This window comes from Micromesistius poutassou (assembly GCF_964030765.1).
Source record: "Micromesistius poutassou genome assembly, chromosome: 2".
Lineage (NCBI taxonomy): Eukaryota > Metazoa > Chordata > Actinopteri > Gadiformes > Gadidae > Micromesistius > Micromesistius poutassou.
This window is the reverse complement of record NC_140272.1, coordinates 7,112,841-7,132,743: the sequence shown is the minus strand read 5'-3', so window position 1 is coordinate 7,132,743 and position 19,903 is coordinate 7,112,841. Positions and strand designations below refer to the sequence as shown.

Sequence of the window (19,903 nt, the reverse complement as noted above, 5' to 3'; positions counted from 1 at the left end):
GCCTTACTGTTAATCTCTGTCACACAGCTCTTGGCTCCGCCTCTCTCTGACCTCTCCCCTGACCCCCCCACCCTGATGGGATTCTTAAACTCCTCGTCGAACTTCACCTTGTTCAGATACTACGCCCTGGTAGGTCCCTGACCCAACCACTCACCAGCCATCATGCAGCTGGAAATACATATGTGTGTGCATATCTGTATATGTGTGTGTGTGTGTGTGTGTGTGTGTGTATATTTGTGTGTGTGTGTGTGTGTGCGTTTGTGTCTCTACGTGTGTGTGTGGGGGGGGGGGGGGAGGTTTGTGTGTGTGTGTATTTGTGCGTTTGTCTGTTTACGTGTGTGTGTGTGTGTGTGTCTACGTGTGTGTAGCTCTACAAACTGGAGGAGGGCCAGAACGACTTCACCCTCCTGCTGCCAACCGACGACGCAGTCAGACGGCACCTGAGCTCCACCAACTCCACCCTCCTAGTAGGTCTAACTCCACCCCCCAGGTAGCTATAACTCCACCCTCCTAGTAGGTCTAACTCCACCCCCCAGGTAGCTATAACTCCACCCTCCTGGTAGGTCTAACTCCACCCCCCAGGTAGCTATAACTCCACCCTCCTGGTAGGTCTAACTCCACCCCCCAGGTAGCTATAACTCCACCCTCCTGGTAGGTCTAACTCCACCCCCCAGGTAGCTATAACTCCACCCTCCTGGTAGGTCTTACTCCACCCTCCCTAAGGTGACCCTCCTGACCCTCCTAACTCCACCCTGTGTGTGTGTGTGTGTGTGTGTGTGTGTGTGTGTGTGTGTGTGTGTGTGTGTGTGTGTGTGTGTGTGTGTGTGTGTGTGTGTGTGTAACAGGACTCCTCTGTCTTTAGGTACCACTTTCTCAATGAGGTTTTGCTTCCTTCTGACCTGAGAGATGGACTGCTTAAAGAGACTCTGCTGGGCGAGGACTATTCGCTGCAGTTCCACCGTAAAAACAACCAGGTACCATCAGCTGCAGTTTCGCCTTAAAAACAACCAGGCACCATCAGCTGCAGTTCCACCGTAAAAAAACAACCAGGTACCATCAGCTATAGTTCAACCTTAATAAAAACCAGGTACCATCAGCTGCAGTTCCACCGTAAAAAAACAACCAGGTACCATCAGCTATAGTTCAACCTTAATAAAAACCAGGTACCATCAGCTGCAGTTCCGCCTTAAAAACAACCAGGTACCATCAGCTGCAGTTCCGCCTTAAAAACAACCAGGTACCATCAGCTATAGTTCCACCGTAAAAAAACAACAACCAGGTACCATCAGCTATAGTTCAACCTTAATAAAAACCAGGTACCATCAGCTGCAGTTCCACCGTAAAAAAAACAACCAGGTACCATCAGCTATAGTTCCACCATAAAAATACAACCAGGTACCATCAGCTATAGTTCACCCTTAATAAAAACCAGGTACCATCAGCTGCAGTTCCGCCTTAAAAACAACCAGGTACCATCAGCTGCAGTTCCGCCTTAAAAACAACCAGGTACCATCAGCTATAGGTCCACCGTAAAAAAAACAACCAGGTACCATCAGCTATAGTTCAACCTTAATAAAAATCAGGTACCATCAGCTGCAGTTCCACCATAAAAAAACAACCAGGTTCCATCAGCTGCATTTCCACCTTAAAAGCAACCAGGTACCATCAGCTGCAGTTCCACCGTAAAAAAAACAACCAGGTACCATCAGCTTCAGTTCCACCGTAAAAAAACAACCAGGTACCATCAGCTTCAGTTCCACCGTAAAAAACAACAACCAGGTACCATCAGCTATAGTTCCACCTTAAAAACAACCAGGTTCCATCAGCTTTAGCTCCACTTTAAAAGCAATCAGTTAAAAACAAGCTCTCCTCTCCTCTCTCCTCTCTCCTCTCTCCTCTCCTTTCTCCTCTCTCCTCTCTCATCTCCTCTCCTCTCGCCCGTCCTCCAGACATTGGTGAATGATGCTGTGATTGACAGTGGTTATGTGGAGACGAAGTTCGGTGTAGTCATGGTCCTCAATCAGGTCCTCGAAGTTCAGAAGAACCGCTGCAGCCGAAGTGTCCACCTGCAGATCAAAGTAAGAAACAACTTACTTTATTCTATTATACTGTACTCTACTCAACATAGTTGTACTATACTAGTACTACTAGTACTATACTTGTACTAGTACCTCTGCTGTATTATAATTTACTCTACTCTATTACATTATACTGTGCTGTACTACAATGTAATATACTGTATTGTACTTTACTCTACTCTTTTATATTCTACTGTATTGTACTTTACTGTCACTGTCTCTAAACAACTCCATTGTACTGTAGCCTCTGATCCCTTCTCTCTCTCTCTCTCTCTCTCTCTCTCTCTCTCTCTCTCTCTCGCCCTTCAGGGGAGGTGTTCTAATTGTGATGGACCTCCCAGATGTATCTTCAACTACAAAACAGTAAGACAGGCAGACATGCAGACAGACAGACAGACAGACAGACAGACAGACAAACAGCTAGACAGACAGACAGGCAGAAAGAGACATACAGACAGGCAGGCAGACAGACACGTAGACACAGGCAGAAAGAGACATACAGTCAGACAGACAGGTAGACACAGGCAGACAGAGAGACAGACAGGCAGACATGCAGACAGGCTGACTGTTGTCTGTGTTTCAGACCATAGCTAAGTTTCCAGACGGCATGGTGCCCAACTGCCAATTCAGGAAGCGGGTTGGCTCCCGCAGGAAGAGCATCCCGGGCTGTCAGGGCAAGTGCTTCAAGACCCACAAGGTAAGCAGCTCACTGATGGAGGGTTTAAGGACCAGCTTGGTTACCGTGCCAACCCCCTGTCTTCTCCTGCCCCCTGGCTAGGACCACACCTGTTGCCCTGGTTACTACGGTCACGAGTGTTATCGGTGCCCGGGGGAGGGGGGCGGCGGGTGCTCCGGCCACGGTCGGTGTGAGGATGGTAACCTTGGCAACGGAGAGTGCCGTTGTTACGAGGGTTTCCATGGCACCGCGTGTGAGGACTGCGAGCCAGGCCGCTACGGAACCAACTGTTCGTCCAGTAAGGAACCTTTAGAACCGGTCAAACATGGTGGAATAGAGTAGAACCAACCAGTGGAATATAGTCAAACCAACCAGTAGATTACAGTACAACCAACCAGTAGAATACAGTAGAACCAACAAATAGAATACAGTAGAACCCACCAGTAGAATATAGTCAAACCAACCAGTAGAATACAGTAGAACCAACCAGTAGAATGTAGTCAAACCAACCCGTAGAATACAGTAGAATCCATCAGTAGAATACAGTAGAACCCATCAGTACAATACAGTTGACCCAACCACTATAACCAATCTGTAGACCACAGTAGAACCCACCAATAGAATAGAGTCTAAATGTATAGAATGTATTGAACTGACCACTGTGTGTGTGTGTGTGTGTGTGTGTGTGTGTGTGTGTGTGTGTGTGTGTGTGTGTGTGTGTGTGTGTGTGTGTGTGTGTGTGTGTGTGTGTGTGTGTGTGTGTGTGTGAACGTGAACAGAATGTGTGTGTGACCATGGGAAGTGTGAGGACGGTCTAGCAGGAAGTGGGAGGTGTTTGTGTTTTAAAGGCTGGAGAGGAACTTCCTGTTCTGTGGGTAAGTGTTCTGTCATATACACATGATGATTACATGACTTGCAGCAATGCCTCACACTGGGTAACCTTGGTTACCATGGTAACACCGGTGACCTTGGTTACTCCGGTAACCTTGGTAACCTTTGTGACCTTGGTAACCTTGGTGACCTTGGTAACCCCGGTAACCATGGTTACTCCGGTAACCTTGGTAACCCTGGTGACCCTGGTTCCCAGCCCAGAGGAGCTTTTTCGCTGTATACTTAAGTGTGTACTGTAAGTGTGTATTTCTTAGTGTCCATTTGTAAGAGTCTACTTCTTAATGTCTATTTGTCAGTGTATATTCTGAGTGTGTGTATTCTGTCGCTCAGAAATCAAAGACGATGTCTGTGGAGGCATTTGTGATGAGAACGCAAAGTAAGATCTGCCTCCCTGTCCGTCCCTGACTGTCTGCTTGTCCGTCTGTCTGGCCATCTGTTCGTCTGTCTGCCTGCCTGCCTGTCTGTCTGCCTGTCTTCTATGATCTGACAGTGGGGTAGTGACGGTGTGGTTCTGACAGTGTGCTCTTGCTTCCAGCTGTATCGCTGGCCCACAGGGCTCCAGTCCAACGTGCGTCTGTGCTGCAGGATACCTCGGAAACGGGACTTCCTGTAAAGGTCAGCACCCAGCTAATAAACAGCTAACACATAGTTAACACATAGCTGCTAACATATAGCTTACACATGGTAAACACATAGCTGCTGACACAAAGCTAACAAATTGTAAACACACAGCTAACAACACATAGCTGCTAACACATAGCTTACACATGGTAAACACATAGCTGTTAACACATAGCTAACACATAGCTAGCAACACATAGCTGCTAACACATAGCTTACACATGGTAAAAACACAGCTAACAACACATTGTTGCTAACACATACAGTAGCTAGCAGATAGCTAGCTGGAAGATCAGTTAGGAATCAACCACGACGTAGTGCGGCCATGGGGAATCAAGGATTCTGGCTCCAACCAGAGTACATAATGTTCACACACTCTGTGGATCACAGAGTCCTGGGTCTACAGAGACCTGAGGTGTACCCTGTCCCCGTAGAGCTGGACCTGTGTGGATCACAGAGTCCTGGGTCTACAGAGTCCTGAGGTCTTCCCTGTCCCCATAGAGCTGGACCTGTGTGGGCTGCAGAACGGAGGCTGTGCCGCGGTCGCTGTATGCTCCCAGGTGTCTCCATCGCATCGGACCTGCAGCTGTAAGGACGGCTACACCGGGGACGGAGTGGTCTGTCTAGGTACCTCTGCAAGAGTCACTAACCCTACTGGATACTAACTACCGCTGACTAACCCTACTGTACGCTAACTACCACTAACTAACCTACCTGATACTAACTAACACTAACTAACCCTACTGTACGCTAACTACCACTAACTAACCTACCTGATACTAACTAACACTAACTAACCCTACTGTACGCTAACCACCACTAACTAACCCTACCTGATACTAACTACCACTAAATAACCCTACTGTACGCTAACTACCAATAACTAACCTACCTGATACTAACTACCACTAACTAACCCTACCTGATACTAACTACCACTAACTAACCCTACCTGACAATAACTACACTAACTAACCCTACCATTCAATAACTAACACTTACTAACCCTACCTTACAATAACTAACCCTACCTTACAATAACTACACTAACTAACCCTACCTTAGAATAACTACACTAACTAACACTACCTTACAATAACTACACTAACTAACCCTACCCTACACTAACTAACCATACCTTACACTAACTAACCCTACCTTACACTAACTAACAATAACTAACCCTAACTTACAATAACTACACTAACTAACCCTACCTTACACTAACTAACAATAACTAACCCTACCTTACAATAACTACACTAACTAACACTACCTTACAATAACTACACTAACTAACCCTACTTCACACTAACTACACACACTAACACCAACTACCAATACATTACAATCACTAAACGACAATATAACTAATACTAACTAATGCTAAGGAGCTAATCCTCCTGACTAAAACCTCCATTTCTGTCCGTCTTGCGTTGTGTCTTCAGAGGTGGATGGCTGTCTGTTCAACAATGGCGGCTGTGACCGGACCGCAGAATGTACCAGAACCGGGCCCAATACTGTAAGACCTCGCTGCTCCTCCTCCAGTGTAGCTCTAGGATGGCTGCCATTGGCCTCTGATAGCAATAAGCTGCTAGCTGATCTCTGATAGTTGTATGCTATAAGGCCTAGCTGTTCTTTGCTAACTGCGTATGTGTGTGGGGTGTGTACGTGTGGGGGTTTTGTGTGTGTGTGTGTGTGTGTGTGTGTGTGTGTGTGTGTGTGTGTGTGTGTGTGTGTGTGTGTGTGTGTGTGTGTGTGTGTGTGTGTGTGTGTGTGTGTGTGTGTGTGTGTGTGTGCGCACGAGTGTGTGTGTGTGCATGTATGTGTGTGTGTGTGTGTGTGTGTGTGTGTGTGTGTGTGCGCACGAGTGTGTATGCGTGCATGTGTGTGTGTGTGTGTGTGTGTGTGTGTGTGTGTGTGCGTGGGTGTGTGCGTTCATGCATGTGTGTGTGTGCATGTGTGTGTGTGTGTGTGTGTGTGCGTGCGTGTGGATGTGTGTGGCGTGCATGTGTTTGTATGTCTGTGTGCGTGCATGTGTGTGAGTGTGTGTGCGTGTACGTGTGTGTGTGTGTGTGTGTGTGTGTGTGTGTGTCTAGACGGCATGCTCCTGCCTGCCTGGGTCCCATTTGGTGGGCCGCAGATGTACCAAGATAATGCTCTGCAGTAGGGTGAGTCCTCTCATCTAGTCTCATCTGGTCTAGTTAACCCTAATCTAGTCTCATCTGGTCTAGTTAACCTTAATCTAATCTCATCTGGTCTAGTTAACCTTAATCTAATCTCATATGGTCTAGTTAACCTTAATCTAATCTCATATGGTCTAGTTAACCCTAACCAAGCATCATCTGGTCTAGTTAACCATAATCAAGACTTATCTTAGTTAGTTAATCAAACCTAGTCTCATGTTGTTTACGTAATAGGATTTAGTCTCATGTAGTTTAATCTGAACACATTTAATCTAATCCACAATCATCTGATCTAGTTTAATGTGATTCAGTCTCATGTAGTTTAATCTAATCTAAACCCATCTGTGTGTGCTCACGCATGTTTGTGTGTGTGCGTGCACGTATGCATGCGTGTGTTTGTGTGTGTGTGTGTGTGTGTCTGTGTGTGTGTGTGTGTGTGTGTGTGTGTGTGTAGGGCAAGTGTGTGTGTTCTCCATTAGCGATCCGCCAGGGAGTCTGCAAGGGAAGCACCCTGGAGGTGGGTGATGTGACGCAGTCAGCCAACCTTTCAGTCTTAATGTTAACATGTACAAACCATCTCATCTAATGGTCTGTCTGCCTATCTGTCTGCCTGTCTGTCTGTGTCTGTGTCGATTTGTCTTCCAATTAGGAGCTTATACATAATCCGAAAAACGCCTTCTTCCGTCAATTTATGAATGTGAGTATAATGTACCTACTCCCAGGGGCCCTCATCACCAGAGTACTAGTATAATGTACTTTCTCCCAGGGGCCCTCATCACCAAAGTACTAGTCTGTTTTACTAGCTCCCAGGGGCCCTCATCACCAGACTATGTTGTTTTGGTTTTTTTGCAGACGTATTATCGATCGTCTGTGTCATTCAAGGGTCCAATCACAGTGTTCGTTCCTGACATTGCGACCAATCAGGATTTCCCTGTACGTAGAAACACACCACAGACAATCCATCTCTCTCTCTCTCTCTCTCTCTCTCTCTCTCTCTCTCTCTCTCTCTCTCTCTCTCTCTCTCTCTCTCTCTCTCTCTCTCTCTCTCTCTGTAGTCTCATCCAGTGGGCGGGTTTAACTATTGCTTCTGATTCTTTGTGATGATTTCTACTTGTCATGAAGCACAACTTTACATTCACTGAGAGGAGGTTGCGTTTAATAACATCTGATTATTAACTAGTATTACTAAGTAATATAAATATATTTAATTATCCTATGAACTAGTGAGTACCAGCGATAACTAACAAAGTAGTATAACTAACTAGTATTGTTTTTTATCTGTTCTATCTGTGTGAGAGTCTGAGGGTCTAGTAGTACTAGTATCTCTAACTAGTATTAACCAGTATAACTAACTAATATTGTGTGTTATCTGTCAGAGTAGGCATCTCAGGGTCTAGTTTCTCTAACTAGTATTAACCGATATAACTAACTAGTATTGTTTTCTATCTGTCAGAGCTGGAGTCTCAGGGTCTAGTATTTCTAACTAGTATTAACCAGTAAAACTAACTAGTATGGTTGTGTAGCTGTCAGAGTGGCAGTCTCAGGGTCGGATCCAACACCTGAGTCAGGCCCACGTTGTGTTCTGTGAGGCCCTCAGTTTCAGCGACCTGACAACCACCAAGCAGGCTGTCTCGCTCTCAGGACACACTCTGGACTTCGCCCAGCGAGAGGTTACACACACACACACACACACACACACACACACACACACACACACACACACACACACACACACACACACACACACACACACACACACACACACTTTAGTAAAACAGGTTTTGGTTTGAACCTGAATGTTCAATTCCTAAATGTTAATTATCCTTTCTCTCTTTCTGTCTATCTGCCTGTCTCTCTCTCTCTGAATGTGTTTGTCTGTCTGTCTGTAGGGTGATGTGTACATTAACAATAGGTCCAAGATTATAGGAAGTGATGTCACTACTGACGGCATTATCCATTATGTGGATCAAGTCCTGACTCCATATTCTCTAGAGAACAAAACCACCCTGGACCAAAAAGTACGTGGCTGTCTGCTAGTCTGTCAGTCAAACAGTTTTTCTGACTGTCGGTCTGTTTGTTGGTTTTAACACAGAAACACAGCTTGACTTCTTTTTTTCTTCCCAGATGAACTTTACGACAGCAGTAAAAGCGTACGGCTACACCCGTTTTAGCGACCTGTTCAAGGTAATACTACAAGATCGCTACTCATTACCCCCATATCTACATCAGTACTACTACAAGATCACTTATAGTAATCTCTATTATTACATTACTAATATTAATCATTAGTAGTAGTCAGTCGTAGTAGTTATAATAAGTATGTGACATGGTAATGGGTCGCTGTATGTGACATGGTAATGGGTCGCTGTATGTGACATGGTAATGGGTCGCTGTATGTAACATGGTAGCAGCTCAGCTGGATAATGGATCACTGTATGTGTGAGCAGGACTCCGGGCTGCTCCCGGTGCTCAGCAAGACCCGCCTCCAGCCCTTCCGGATGCTGTGGCCTACAGACGAGGCCTTGCAGCGCCTCCCTGAGGCCAGGAAAACCTGGCTCAGTGCCCCACAACACAAACAGCAGCTACAGGACATCCTGGAAGCCCACATCATGATGTCCAGCATGGTACCTGTCTTTCTGTCTGTCTACATGTCTGTCTGTTCGCATTTCTGTCTGTCTATCTGTCTGTCTCCATGTCTGTCTGTCTTTCTACGTGTCTGTCTGTCTACATGTCTGTCTGTCCACCTGTCTATTTGTCTGTCTACCTGTGTCTGTATGTCTCTCTTTCTGTCTCTCTGTTTGTCTCTCTGTTTGTCAGTAACAAAACAGCATATTCATCTGTGTGATGAATATTCATATTCATCTGTGTGTGTGTGTGTGTGTGTGTGTGTGTGTGTGTGTGTGTGTGTGTGTGTGTGTGTGTGTGTGTGTGTGTGTGTGTGTGTGTGTGTGTGTGCACTTGTCAGCTTTTCAATGAGGTGGGTAATTCACCCATTAACTCCTCCTCTCCTCTCCTCTCCTAATCCTCTCTCCTCCTCTCTCCTCTCTTCTCACTCCTCTCCTCTCCCTCTGCTCTCCCCTCCCTCCTCTCCTCTCTTCTCCTCTCTCCCTCTGCTCTTCTCCTCTCTCCCTCTGCCCCTCTCCTCTCCTCCTCTGCTCCTCTTCTCTCCTCCTCTCCTCTCCCCTCCTCTCCTCTCTGACTGTTACAACACGTTCCGAAGTCATCATCAATTTACAGAAATCAGCAGAAACAACCCTCAGCTTCAGCCCTCAGCTTCAGTCCCTGTGAGCAGTGGTGTCTGTACACAGAATCAAAACTTGATTGGACTTGGGATACTTTGGAGTAGGGGTACTCAGCTAACTATCTTCTTCTTTTTTCAATTCTGAAAGCTAGACAATAGAAAATCATGGTTGAAATGTAAATCTGACAACAAGGAGAAAGGAGAATCAGTGAAAAAGAAAGCACATACAGAAACACCATCATGTCGTCAGTTTCAGGAGGAATATATTGTAATGGGATTCATTACCCATGTTTCTCACTCAAGTTGTATTATTTGCTATTATTTCACTGCCAAATAGAACATTATTTTTATTTTTATTTTTTTTATTTGTGCCGGTGAAGGGGGCACTCGGCTGAAAAAATATCTTAGAGATGGTAAAACCTGGTAGAAAAAGTTTGAGAACACAAATGGATGTTAATTGATGACCCACCACCCAATTTCGGAGCGTGTCTATCCTGCGAGAGATTCAATAAATGAGCTCAACTCACCTTTTTTTACATCTGAACGTCAACCACTGACCTGGGGTCCCAGCCCGCCTCACCCCTGACCTCACCCCTGAACAGGCAGCTGCAGTGACCTCTGCATAAGGCTTTCTCACGTCCCCCCCTTGTGGTGGGGCACCTCAATAACCCATATTAGCATCAAAGAAAGTGCGTCACTGGCCTGCTCACATGGCCACAGAAATCAATACATTTCATATTAGATCATATTACTTATATTTTTACAAATATTGATGTGCATTTATATATGAAGTAAATATATTGAATTTTTTTCTTTTTTTAGACCAATCAGAGGTGGGGCATGGGCCTTAATGCCTGACTTAAGGGCCATGCTCCTCCTCATCTTTTTATATAATCCTCACAACCTCCTCCTCCTCCTCTTCCCTCCTCTCCATCGACCTTCTCACTCCCTCCTCCCTCCTCCTTCTCCTCCTACTTCCGCCTCCTCCTCCTCCTTTTTACTCATCGACTCTGTGTGTTTGTGTATACTTGTGTGCATTTGTGTGTGTGTGTGTGTGTGTGTGTGTGTGTGTGTGTGTGTGTGTGTGTGTGTGTGTGTGTGTGTGTGTGTGTGTGTGTGTGTGTGTGTGTGTGTGTAGATACTGCTCGTCGCTGGGTCCCGGTCTATGCATGGATCCAAGATCAGCTTCAACTGCAACAAGGACCTGGCGGTGAGACCACACACAGCCACAAGTACACACACACACACACACACACACACACACACACACACACACACACACGCACACAATAACACATGTATACACACAAACACACACTCATACACACCCACACAACTATACACACACACACACAGCACAAATATATACATACACACCCACGCACACACACACACACACACACACACACACACACACACACACACACACACACAATAACACATGTATACACACAAACACACACTCATACACACCCACACAACTATACACACACACACAGCACAAATATATATACATACACACCCATGCACACACAAATATATACACACACACACATACAGTATAATACAAATTGTTGTCTATTGGTGTGCAGGGGGATCTGACCGTTAACGGGGCGAGGGTGGTGGAACGGTTCCTGGTCTTCAAAGAGGGCATGGCCTTCGGAATCAACCAATTACTGGAGCCGCCTGGCCTTGGAGCACACTGCGACGGACTGGAGAATGAAAAGATCAAAGTAACCAGATTACTATCTAATCAGATTACTGTCTAATCAGATTATTACTATCTAATCAGATTAATACTAATTAATCAGATTACTATCTAATCAGATTAATACTATCTAATCAGATTACTGTCTAATCAGATTAATACTGTCTAATCAGATTACTATTTAATCAGATTATTACTATCTAATCATATTAATACTATTTAATCAGATTACTATCTAATCAGATTACTGTCTAACCAGATTACTATCTAATCAGATGAATACTATCTAATCAGATTACTATCTAATCAGATTAATACTATCTAATCAGATTACTGTCTAATCAGATTAATGCTATCTAATCAGATTACTGTCTAATCAGATTACTGTCTAATCAGATTACTATCTAATCAGATTACGGTCTAATCAGATGAATACTATCTAATCAGATTAATACTATCTAATCAGATTACTGTCTAATCAGATTACTATCTAATCAGATTACTGTAATCAGATTACTATCTAATCAGATTAATACTATCTAATCAGATTACTGTCTAATCTGATTACTGCCTAATCATATTAATACTATCTAATCAGATTACTGTCTAATCAGATTACTATCTAATCAGATTACTGTCTAATCAGATTACAGTCTAATCAGATTAATACTATCTAATCAGATTACCGTCTAATCAGATTACTATCTAATCAGATTACTGTCTAATCAGATTACGGTCTAATCAGATTAATACTATCTAATCAGATTACCGTCTAATCAGATTACTGTCTAATCAGATTAATACTATCTAATCAGATTACTGTCTAATAAGATTACTGTCTAATCATATTACGGTCTAATCAGATTACGGTCTAATCAGATTAATACTATCTAATCAGATTACTATCTAATCAGATTACTGTCTAATCAGATTAATACTATCTAATCAGATTACTGTCTAATCAGATTACGGTCTAATCAGAGTATCGTTGTTTCTGCTGTTCTTCAGAGTCGCTGCGGATCCTGCGCTGCACTCCCAGTTTGTCCGTTCCGTACAACAGACACAGTAGGTGTCCATCTGTATGACATACCCGTCTGTCTGTAAGACATGGCTGTCTGTCTGAATGACTTGTCTGTGTCTGTCTGCCTGTCTGTATGGCGTAGGTCTGACTGTCCGGGTGCCTGCTTGTGTCCCTGTCCGTCTGACATGTCTGTCTCCCCGTGTCTGTCTCCCTGTCTGTATGACATGTCTGTCTCTCTGTGTCTGTCTCCCTGACTGTATGACGTAGCTGTCTGTCTGTATGACATAGCCATCTGTCTGACATGTCTGTCTCCCTGTCCTTCTGACATACCTTTCAGTCTGACATGTCTGTCTCCCTGTGTCTGTCTCCCTGACTGTATGACATAGCTGTCTGTCTGTATGACATAGCTGTCTGTCTGAATGACATAGCTGTCTGTCCCTGTGCCTGCTTGTGTCTGTCTGGTATACCTGTCGGTCTGACATGTGTGTCTCCCTGTCTGTCTAACATACCTGTCTGCTCTCCTCCTCCAGGGCGAAAACGAGTTGTGTTCCTTGCCCCTGCACCGCGGGTATGGGTCCTCCAGCATGGCCTTACGCTGGAAACACACATCATTCCTCTTCTCCTCCTGCAGGAGGATTTGCACGAAGGAGGTCTGGAACCCCAAGTGCTGCCCTGGCCACTTTGGACGCGACTGCCAAGGTTTCTTCACATAGAGCTGATACTACACTGCTCCTAGACATTCCTAGACGTTCATTCATATAGAGCTGATACTACACTGCTCCTAGACATTCATTCATATAGAGCTGATACTACACTGCTCCTAGACATTCATTCATATAGAGCTGATACTACACTGCTCCTAGACATTCATTAATACAGAGCTGATACTACACTGCTCCTAGACATTCATTCATATAGAGCTGATACTACACTGCTCCTAGACATTCATTCATATAGAGCTGATACTACACTGCTCCTAGACATTCATTCATATAGAGCTGATACTACACTGCTCCTAGACATTCATTAATACAGAGCTGATACTACACTGCTCCTAGACATTCATTAATACAGAGCTGATACTACACTACTCCTAGACATTCATTAATACAGAGCTGATACTACACTGCTCCTAGACATTCATTAATACAGAGCTGATACTACACTGCTCCTAGACATTCATTAATACAGAGCTGATACTACACTGCTCCTAGATGTTCATTAATACAGAGCTGATACTACACTGCTCCTAGATGTTCATTCATGAACCTCTTCTTATAGAGCCGATGCTACACTGTTCCTAGCCATTCACTACTACTTTATACTTCGTCATGTAGTACTGGTACTTGGTCATGAAGTACTGGTACTTGGTCGTGTAGTACTGGTACTTGGTCGTGTCGTAATGGTACTTCGTTGTGCAGTACTGGCACTTGGTCTTGTAGTACTGATTGTAGTACTGGTTCCTCCGTTGCCTCACAGTGTGTCCAGGTGGGCTGGCCGCGCCCTGTGGTAACCACGGTAACTGCCGGGACGGCATGTACGGCCTGGGCACGTGCAGCTGCAACCAGGGATTCATAGGGAGCGCCTGTGAGCGGTGTGAGCCTGGTCACTACGGCAGCAATTGCACAAGTAAGACCAAGATGTCTGCCCATGTGTCTTACTGTTAGTAGTCGAACATGTGGTGGATACAGATACATATATAATGTAAATTACTATATTTATACTTTACTCTTTATGTATATTTGTGCGTGCGTGTGTGTGTGTGTGTGTGTGTGTGTGTGTGTGTGTGTGTGTGTGTGTGTGTGTGTGTGTGTGTGTGTGTGTGTGTGTGTGTGTGTGTGTGTGTGTGTGTGTGTGTGTGTGCGTGCGTGCGTGCGTGCGTGCGTGCGTGCCTGTGTGTGTGTCAGAGTGTGAGTGTGTCCATGGCAGCTGTGACCACGGGGTCGATGGATCTGGAGAGTGTTCGTGTGAGACCGGCTGGTACGGGAAACTCTGCAAGGAGAAACTAGGTGATCAATTCATTTATCAATCCACTAATCATGAGAAACTAGATGACAACCAATCACGTCATCAATTATTCAATCATTGTTCATCTGATGTCTGTTAGTCTGACATTTTCTGTCAAAATTTCATGTAATGTGAAATGTATGTGCAATGTGTATTGTGTGTTTAATTTGTGAGTCTAATGTGTGTAGTGTTATCTGCGTAAAGCCTAGTGTTTTGTGTGTGTATGTGTAGCGTATTGTGTGTTAGTGTAGTTTCTTGTGTGTATATGTAGTGTATTGTGTCTAAGTGTAGTGTATTGTGTGTACTGTAGTGTATGTGTGCATGTGTGTATGTGTAGTGTATTGTGTGTATGTGTGTATGTGTAGTGTATTGTGTGTATGTGTGTAGGGTATTGTGTGTGTACTATAGTGTATGGTGTGTACTGTAGTGTATGGTGTGTACTGTAGTGTATTGTTTGTACTCTAGTGTATTGTGTGTACTTTAGTGTATTTGGTGTGTGTACTGTAGTGTATTGTGTGTAGGGTATTGTATGAATGTGTAGTGTACTGTGTGTGTCGTGTATTGTGTGTGTACTATAGTGTATGGTGTGTACTGTAGTGTATTGTGTGTACTATAGTGTAGTATGTGTACTTTAGTGTATTGTTTGTACTGTAGTGTATTGTGTGTACTTTAGTGTATTGTGTGTACTGTAGTGTATTGTGTGTACTTTAATGTATGGTGTGTACTGTAGTGTATTGTGTGTACTTTAGTGTTTTGTGTGTACTGTAGTGTATGGTGTTTACTGTAGTGTAGTGTGTGTACTGTAGTGTAATCACAGTGTGCTCCATCAGACCAGCTCCCAGAGGAGTGCTCCCATTGCCACGAGGAGGCAGCCTGTGTTCCAGGGAGCGGCTGTCAGTGTAGGAATCACTTTGAGGGCAACGGGACCCACTGCATTCCCATGCCAGGTGGGTGGTACCAGGTCCAGCCTCACACTAAACCCAGCCTCTCACCAGCCTCACACCAGCCTCACCACTGGCCAAGCCTCACACCAGCCTCACACCAGCCTCACACTAAACCCAGCCTCTCACCAGCCTCACACCAGCCTCACACCAGGCCCAGCCTCACACTAAACCCAGCCTCTCACCAGCCTCACACCAGGCCCAGCCTCACACTAAACCCAGCCTCTCACCAGCCTCACACTAAACCCAGCCTCACACCAGGCCCAGCCTGTTTGGTAACCAGAAGGTTGCCAGTTTGATCCCCGGCTCCTCCTAGTGTCGAGGTGTCCCTGAGCAAGACACCTCACCCTGACTGCTCCAGACGAGCTGGTTATCGCCTTGCGTGGTTGACTCCACCGTGGGTATATGAATGAGTGCATGAATGGGTGAATGTTAGGCCATATTGTAAAGCGTTTTGAGTCGCCACTGGTTAGAAAAGCGTGGTATAAGGCCCAGCTTTTCCCCTTTTGTGTAATGGTAGGGGTTTGTGGTGTAACGCTAATGGTTGTTATTGTGTAGTGATATTGTGTAACAGTAGTGATATTGTGTAGTGATATTGTGTAGCGATAGTGATATTGTGTAGTGATATTGTGTAGCAGTAGGGGTGTAACGATACACAAAAGTCACGATTTGGTACGTACCTCGGTTTTTAAGTCACGGTTCTGTATGTTTTTTCGGTACAGCAGATTTGATTATTTTATTTTTATTAAACAATTGGATTTTGATTTGATTTATTAAATTGTATCAAACAAATGCCTTACACAAATGGAAAGACATCAAATACAATTGAGGATAAAAACACAAGTCCAGGACTTATTTTCATTGTGGTCCTCAACACAAAACATCAGGACAAGACAAGACACTCTCAGAGTGTGTGCTTATCAATAAAAACTTTATAAAAATATAACTGCAAGCAGTGATGTGGGGGTCAAGCAGAATGGGACTCCATAAACTAATTTGCATAATAGACCAGAGTAGCCACATCAACAAGATAGATCTACGTCAGACACACGGCCTTCAGCACAAGTTTCATGTCAAAAAATAAAAGGTTGACTGAGATATGATCACACTTGCCCCCCTAGAGGTCAAAGGTCACCAAATTCCTTAATAATCAGCATAATAATCGGCATAATCAGGATAGGGTCATAAGTCTACGAGCCAAGTTTGGTTTGGATACATGAAAGCCTTGCAGAGATAAGAGCTCACTTCCTGTTTGAGGTCAAAGGTCACCAAATTGTTTGGGTGTCCCCGGGATGATGTCATGAGTCTATGTACCAAGTTTGGCTATGATATGTTAAAGGGTTGCTGAGAAACAGGCTTACTTCCTGTTTGGTGGCTTCGCCGTCTCGTTGATTGGCTGTCACGGCCAAACGGTTTTGAATTTGAAAAAGCAGTTTGACACATGTGTTTAGCTTGGTCTGAAGACCATATCTGGCAAGTTTCGACATAATTTGTGGATATGTACTATTGATTTTGACAACTTTCAACATGGTGATGTTTTTCTGATGTTTCCATGAAAAATAATTTATGAGCTATATGGGGAGGTCTGACAGTATCACCTAGGGTTGGGTATCGTTTTAAATATTTAGATTCCGGTTCGATTTCGATTCCTGTAAACCGATGCTGGTTCCGAAATCGATACTTATTTCTTGTTTTATAGAAATGCCATGCCAACACTGATTCTTTGAAAAGGTACCAGTTCCTAACAGTGCAGCGAGAGCGTTTTGCTTTGGACATGATGGCTGCAGCAGGAGGGGAAAGTGCTCTGCAATTTTTCCGACCACAAGAGTGCAAGAGGATTGTTGTGTCACCGAAATGAGGCACCGAAAGAAATGTAGTCATTCGGTCCGGGTAGAACCGACCATGTTGCCACTGGTACCACTCGGTACTCGGTCCTCGGTACCCAACCCTAGTATCACCAGACATTGAACATTTGTTTGAAATATACTCATGTGAAGAGAGAGGTGGTTAAAACACATCGTCATTAATTATAGCGCCCCCTAGAGGTCAAAGGTCACCAAATTCATTGAGTGTCCCCATGATGATGTCATGGGTCTATGTATGACAATTTATTTACCAGCTATATGGGGAGGTCTGATAGTATCACCAGACATTGGACATTTGTTTGAAATATACTCCTGTGAAGAGAGAGGAGTTAAAACACATCGTCATTAATTATAGCGCCCCCTAGAGGTCAAAGGTCACCAAATTCATTGAGTGTCCCCATGATGATGTCATGGGTCTATGTACCAAGTTTGGTTATGATACGTCAAAGGGCTGCTGAGAAATTGGCTTACTTCCTGTTTGGCGGCTTTGTGGTTGAATTTGATTGGCTGTTGCGGCCAAACAGTTTTGAATTTGAAAAATCTGTTGGGTAGTTTTTGTGAAGCATGGTCTGAACATCATCTGTGCCAAGTTTCAAGATGATTGGACAAAATTTGTGATAGCTGAAACATTTTGAAGGTTTTTGACATAAACCAAGATGGAGGAAAATCCATCATGGCGCAAAATGACGTCATAGGGTGCGTTGAACTCGGCCCAAGGATTCCAATGATACCTTGTTTGTGAATATTGGATAAATGGGTCAAAAGTTATAAACATGAATGCATGTCCAACTTTGACCTGTTGGTGGTGCTAGAGCTCATGGGCTAGCGACCTCAAATTTGCTGTGAGGGCTTATGGGACTGTCCTGAATCAGGCTGTTTCTGAAATGCTATACTACATACTACATACTGCATACTGACGCAGTATATACTGTGCACTACATACTACTCCCCGCCCTAGTATGCAGTATAGTATGCAAGTATGACAAGTATCATGCAGTGTACTACACAGTCACATGACCAAAAAATTGGGTTCTAAATATAAAATTATTAAATATTGGTTGAGCCATTTGTTCTGTTAACAATGAAAAACACACAATTACAAAAACATACGAAAGCTTATCACATCAAAATAAACAACTAATACTTACATTTGTATTCGCCGCTCGCATTGTCCGCCATTATTTTAAATGTTCAGCGGTGCCTCGTTGCATTATGGGATACAGTATCCGACGTAGTGAGCTCTGGATGTATACTAGAATTTTTTGACCGATTAGTACATCATCCGGGTAACTGTCGCATACTGCAAAAAAACATTTTTCGCGTAATGCATACTACTTACTACTTTTACGTCACGATCAGTATACGAGCAGTATGTAGTATGCCATTTCAGAAACGGCCTCAGTGTGCCAAATTTCACAACTTTTTACCATGGCGTTTTATGGGCTGCCATAGACTCCCATGGCAGGATAATAATAATAGGAAAACGTACAAAAACATTAGGTTGTCTCGCAGCTTCGCTGCTTGACCCCCCCCAAAAAAAAAAATACTTTCTTTTTTTTCGGTATGTACAGAAATGAAACGTGCATCGAACCGTTAGACGCATACCGGAAAATTTCCGTACGAATGAGTGTATCGTTACACCCCTATGTAGCGGTAGTGATATTGTGTAATTGTAGTGATATTGTGTAGAGGTAGTGATATTGTGTAGTGATATTGTGTAACGGTAGTGGCTTGTGGTGTAGTTCCAGACCTGTGTGCAGAGTATAACGGCGGCTGTCACCAGCACGCCGACTGTAACCAGACCAGTTGGCAGACCAACTGCTCCTGCCAGGCCAGTTACCGTGGAGACGGGTACTCCTGTGAGCCAATCAACAGGTGAGATCTCATAAGAGACAACACTGGAGCTAGTTATACAGCTACAGTACATATTTTGAATTGACAGATTTAGATGCACATGTATATGATGTATATTATTTGTGTCAACCAGGTGTATTGAGGAGCTCAATGGAGGATGCAGCGACTTTGCCACCTGCAAATTTACTGGACCGGTCAGTCTGTTTCTCTCTCTCTCTCTCTCTCTCTCTCTCTCTCTCTCTCTCTCTCTCTCTCTCTCTCTCTCTCTCTCTCTCTCTCTCTCTCTCTGTCTCTCTCTGTCTGTCTCTTTCTCTCCGTCTGCCTGTCTGTCTGTCTGTCTGTCTGTCTGTCTGTCTGTCTGTCTCTTTCTGTCCATCTGTTTCTGTGTCTGAGAGCTTGTTTGCCTGTCTGTCTGAGTCTGTGTCTGCTCTCCAGGGCCAGCGTCAGTGTGAGTGTAAGCTGGGGTACGTGGGTAATGGAGTCCAGTGTCTGGAGAGGGTGGTGCCACCAGTGGACCGCTGCCTGGAGGAGAACGGAGGCTGCCACGCCCAGGCATCCTGCAAGGACCTGCATTACCATGGTAACACAGCCTGCTCTCAGCCATCATTACCATGGTAACACAGCCTGCTCTCAGCCATCAGTACCATGGTAACACATCCTGCTCTCATTCATCATTACCATGGTAACAGAATCCTGCTCTCATCCATCAGTACCATGGTAACACATCCTGCTCTCATCCATCATTACCATGGTAACAGAATCCTGCTCTCATCCATCATTACCATGGTAACATAATCCTGCTCTCATCCATCAT

The 19,903-nt window shown here is 44.4% G+C and overlaps 1 protein-coding gene across 1 annotated transcript in view; it reads left to right on the top strand.

Annotated features, from left to right (window-relative positions):
• The window catches only part of stab1 (stabilin 1), a gene marked incomplete at its 5' end in the record, with an annotated part of 91,583 nt that overhangs the window by 35,141 nt on the left and 36,539 nt on the right, over positions 1-19,903 (top strand). Inside the window, 30 exon segments of the mRNA XM_084464345.1 lie at positions 28-129; positions 369-467; positions 846-974; positions 1,950-2,078; positions 2,388-2,441; positions 2,662-2,775; positions 2,857-3,052; positions 3,534-3,629; positions 3,976-4,021; positions 4,181-4,260; positions 4,768-4,893; positions 5,715-5,788; positions 6,366-6,437; positions 6,907-6,969; positions 7,102-7,149; positions 7,305-7,385; positions 7,976-8,122; positions 8,342-8,470; positions 8,577-8,636; positions 8,900-9,076; positions 10,832-10,903; positions 11,286-11,426; positions 12,410-12,466; positions 12,953-13,121; positions 13,902-14,051; positions 14,330-14,431; positions 15,260-15,376; positions 18,978-19,110; positions 19,223-19,283; positions 19,525-19,669. Coding sequence (XP_084320471.1) covers positions 28-129; positions 369-467; positions 846-974; positions 1,950-2,078; positions 2,388-2,441; positions 2,662-2,775; positions 2,857-3,052; positions 3,534-3,629; positions 3,976-4,021; positions 4,181-4,260; positions 4,768-4,893; positions 5,715-5,788; positions 6,366-6,437; positions 6,907-6,969; positions 7,102-7,149; positions 7,305-7,385; positions 7,976-8,122; positions 8,342-8,470; positions 8,577-8,636; positions 8,900-9,076; positions 10,832-10,903; positions 11,286-11,426; positions 12,410-12,466; positions 12,953-13,121; positions 13,902-14,051; positions 14,330-14,431; positions 15,260-15,376; positions 18,978-19,110; positions 19,223-19,283; positions 19,525-19,669 — 3,169 coding nt within the window.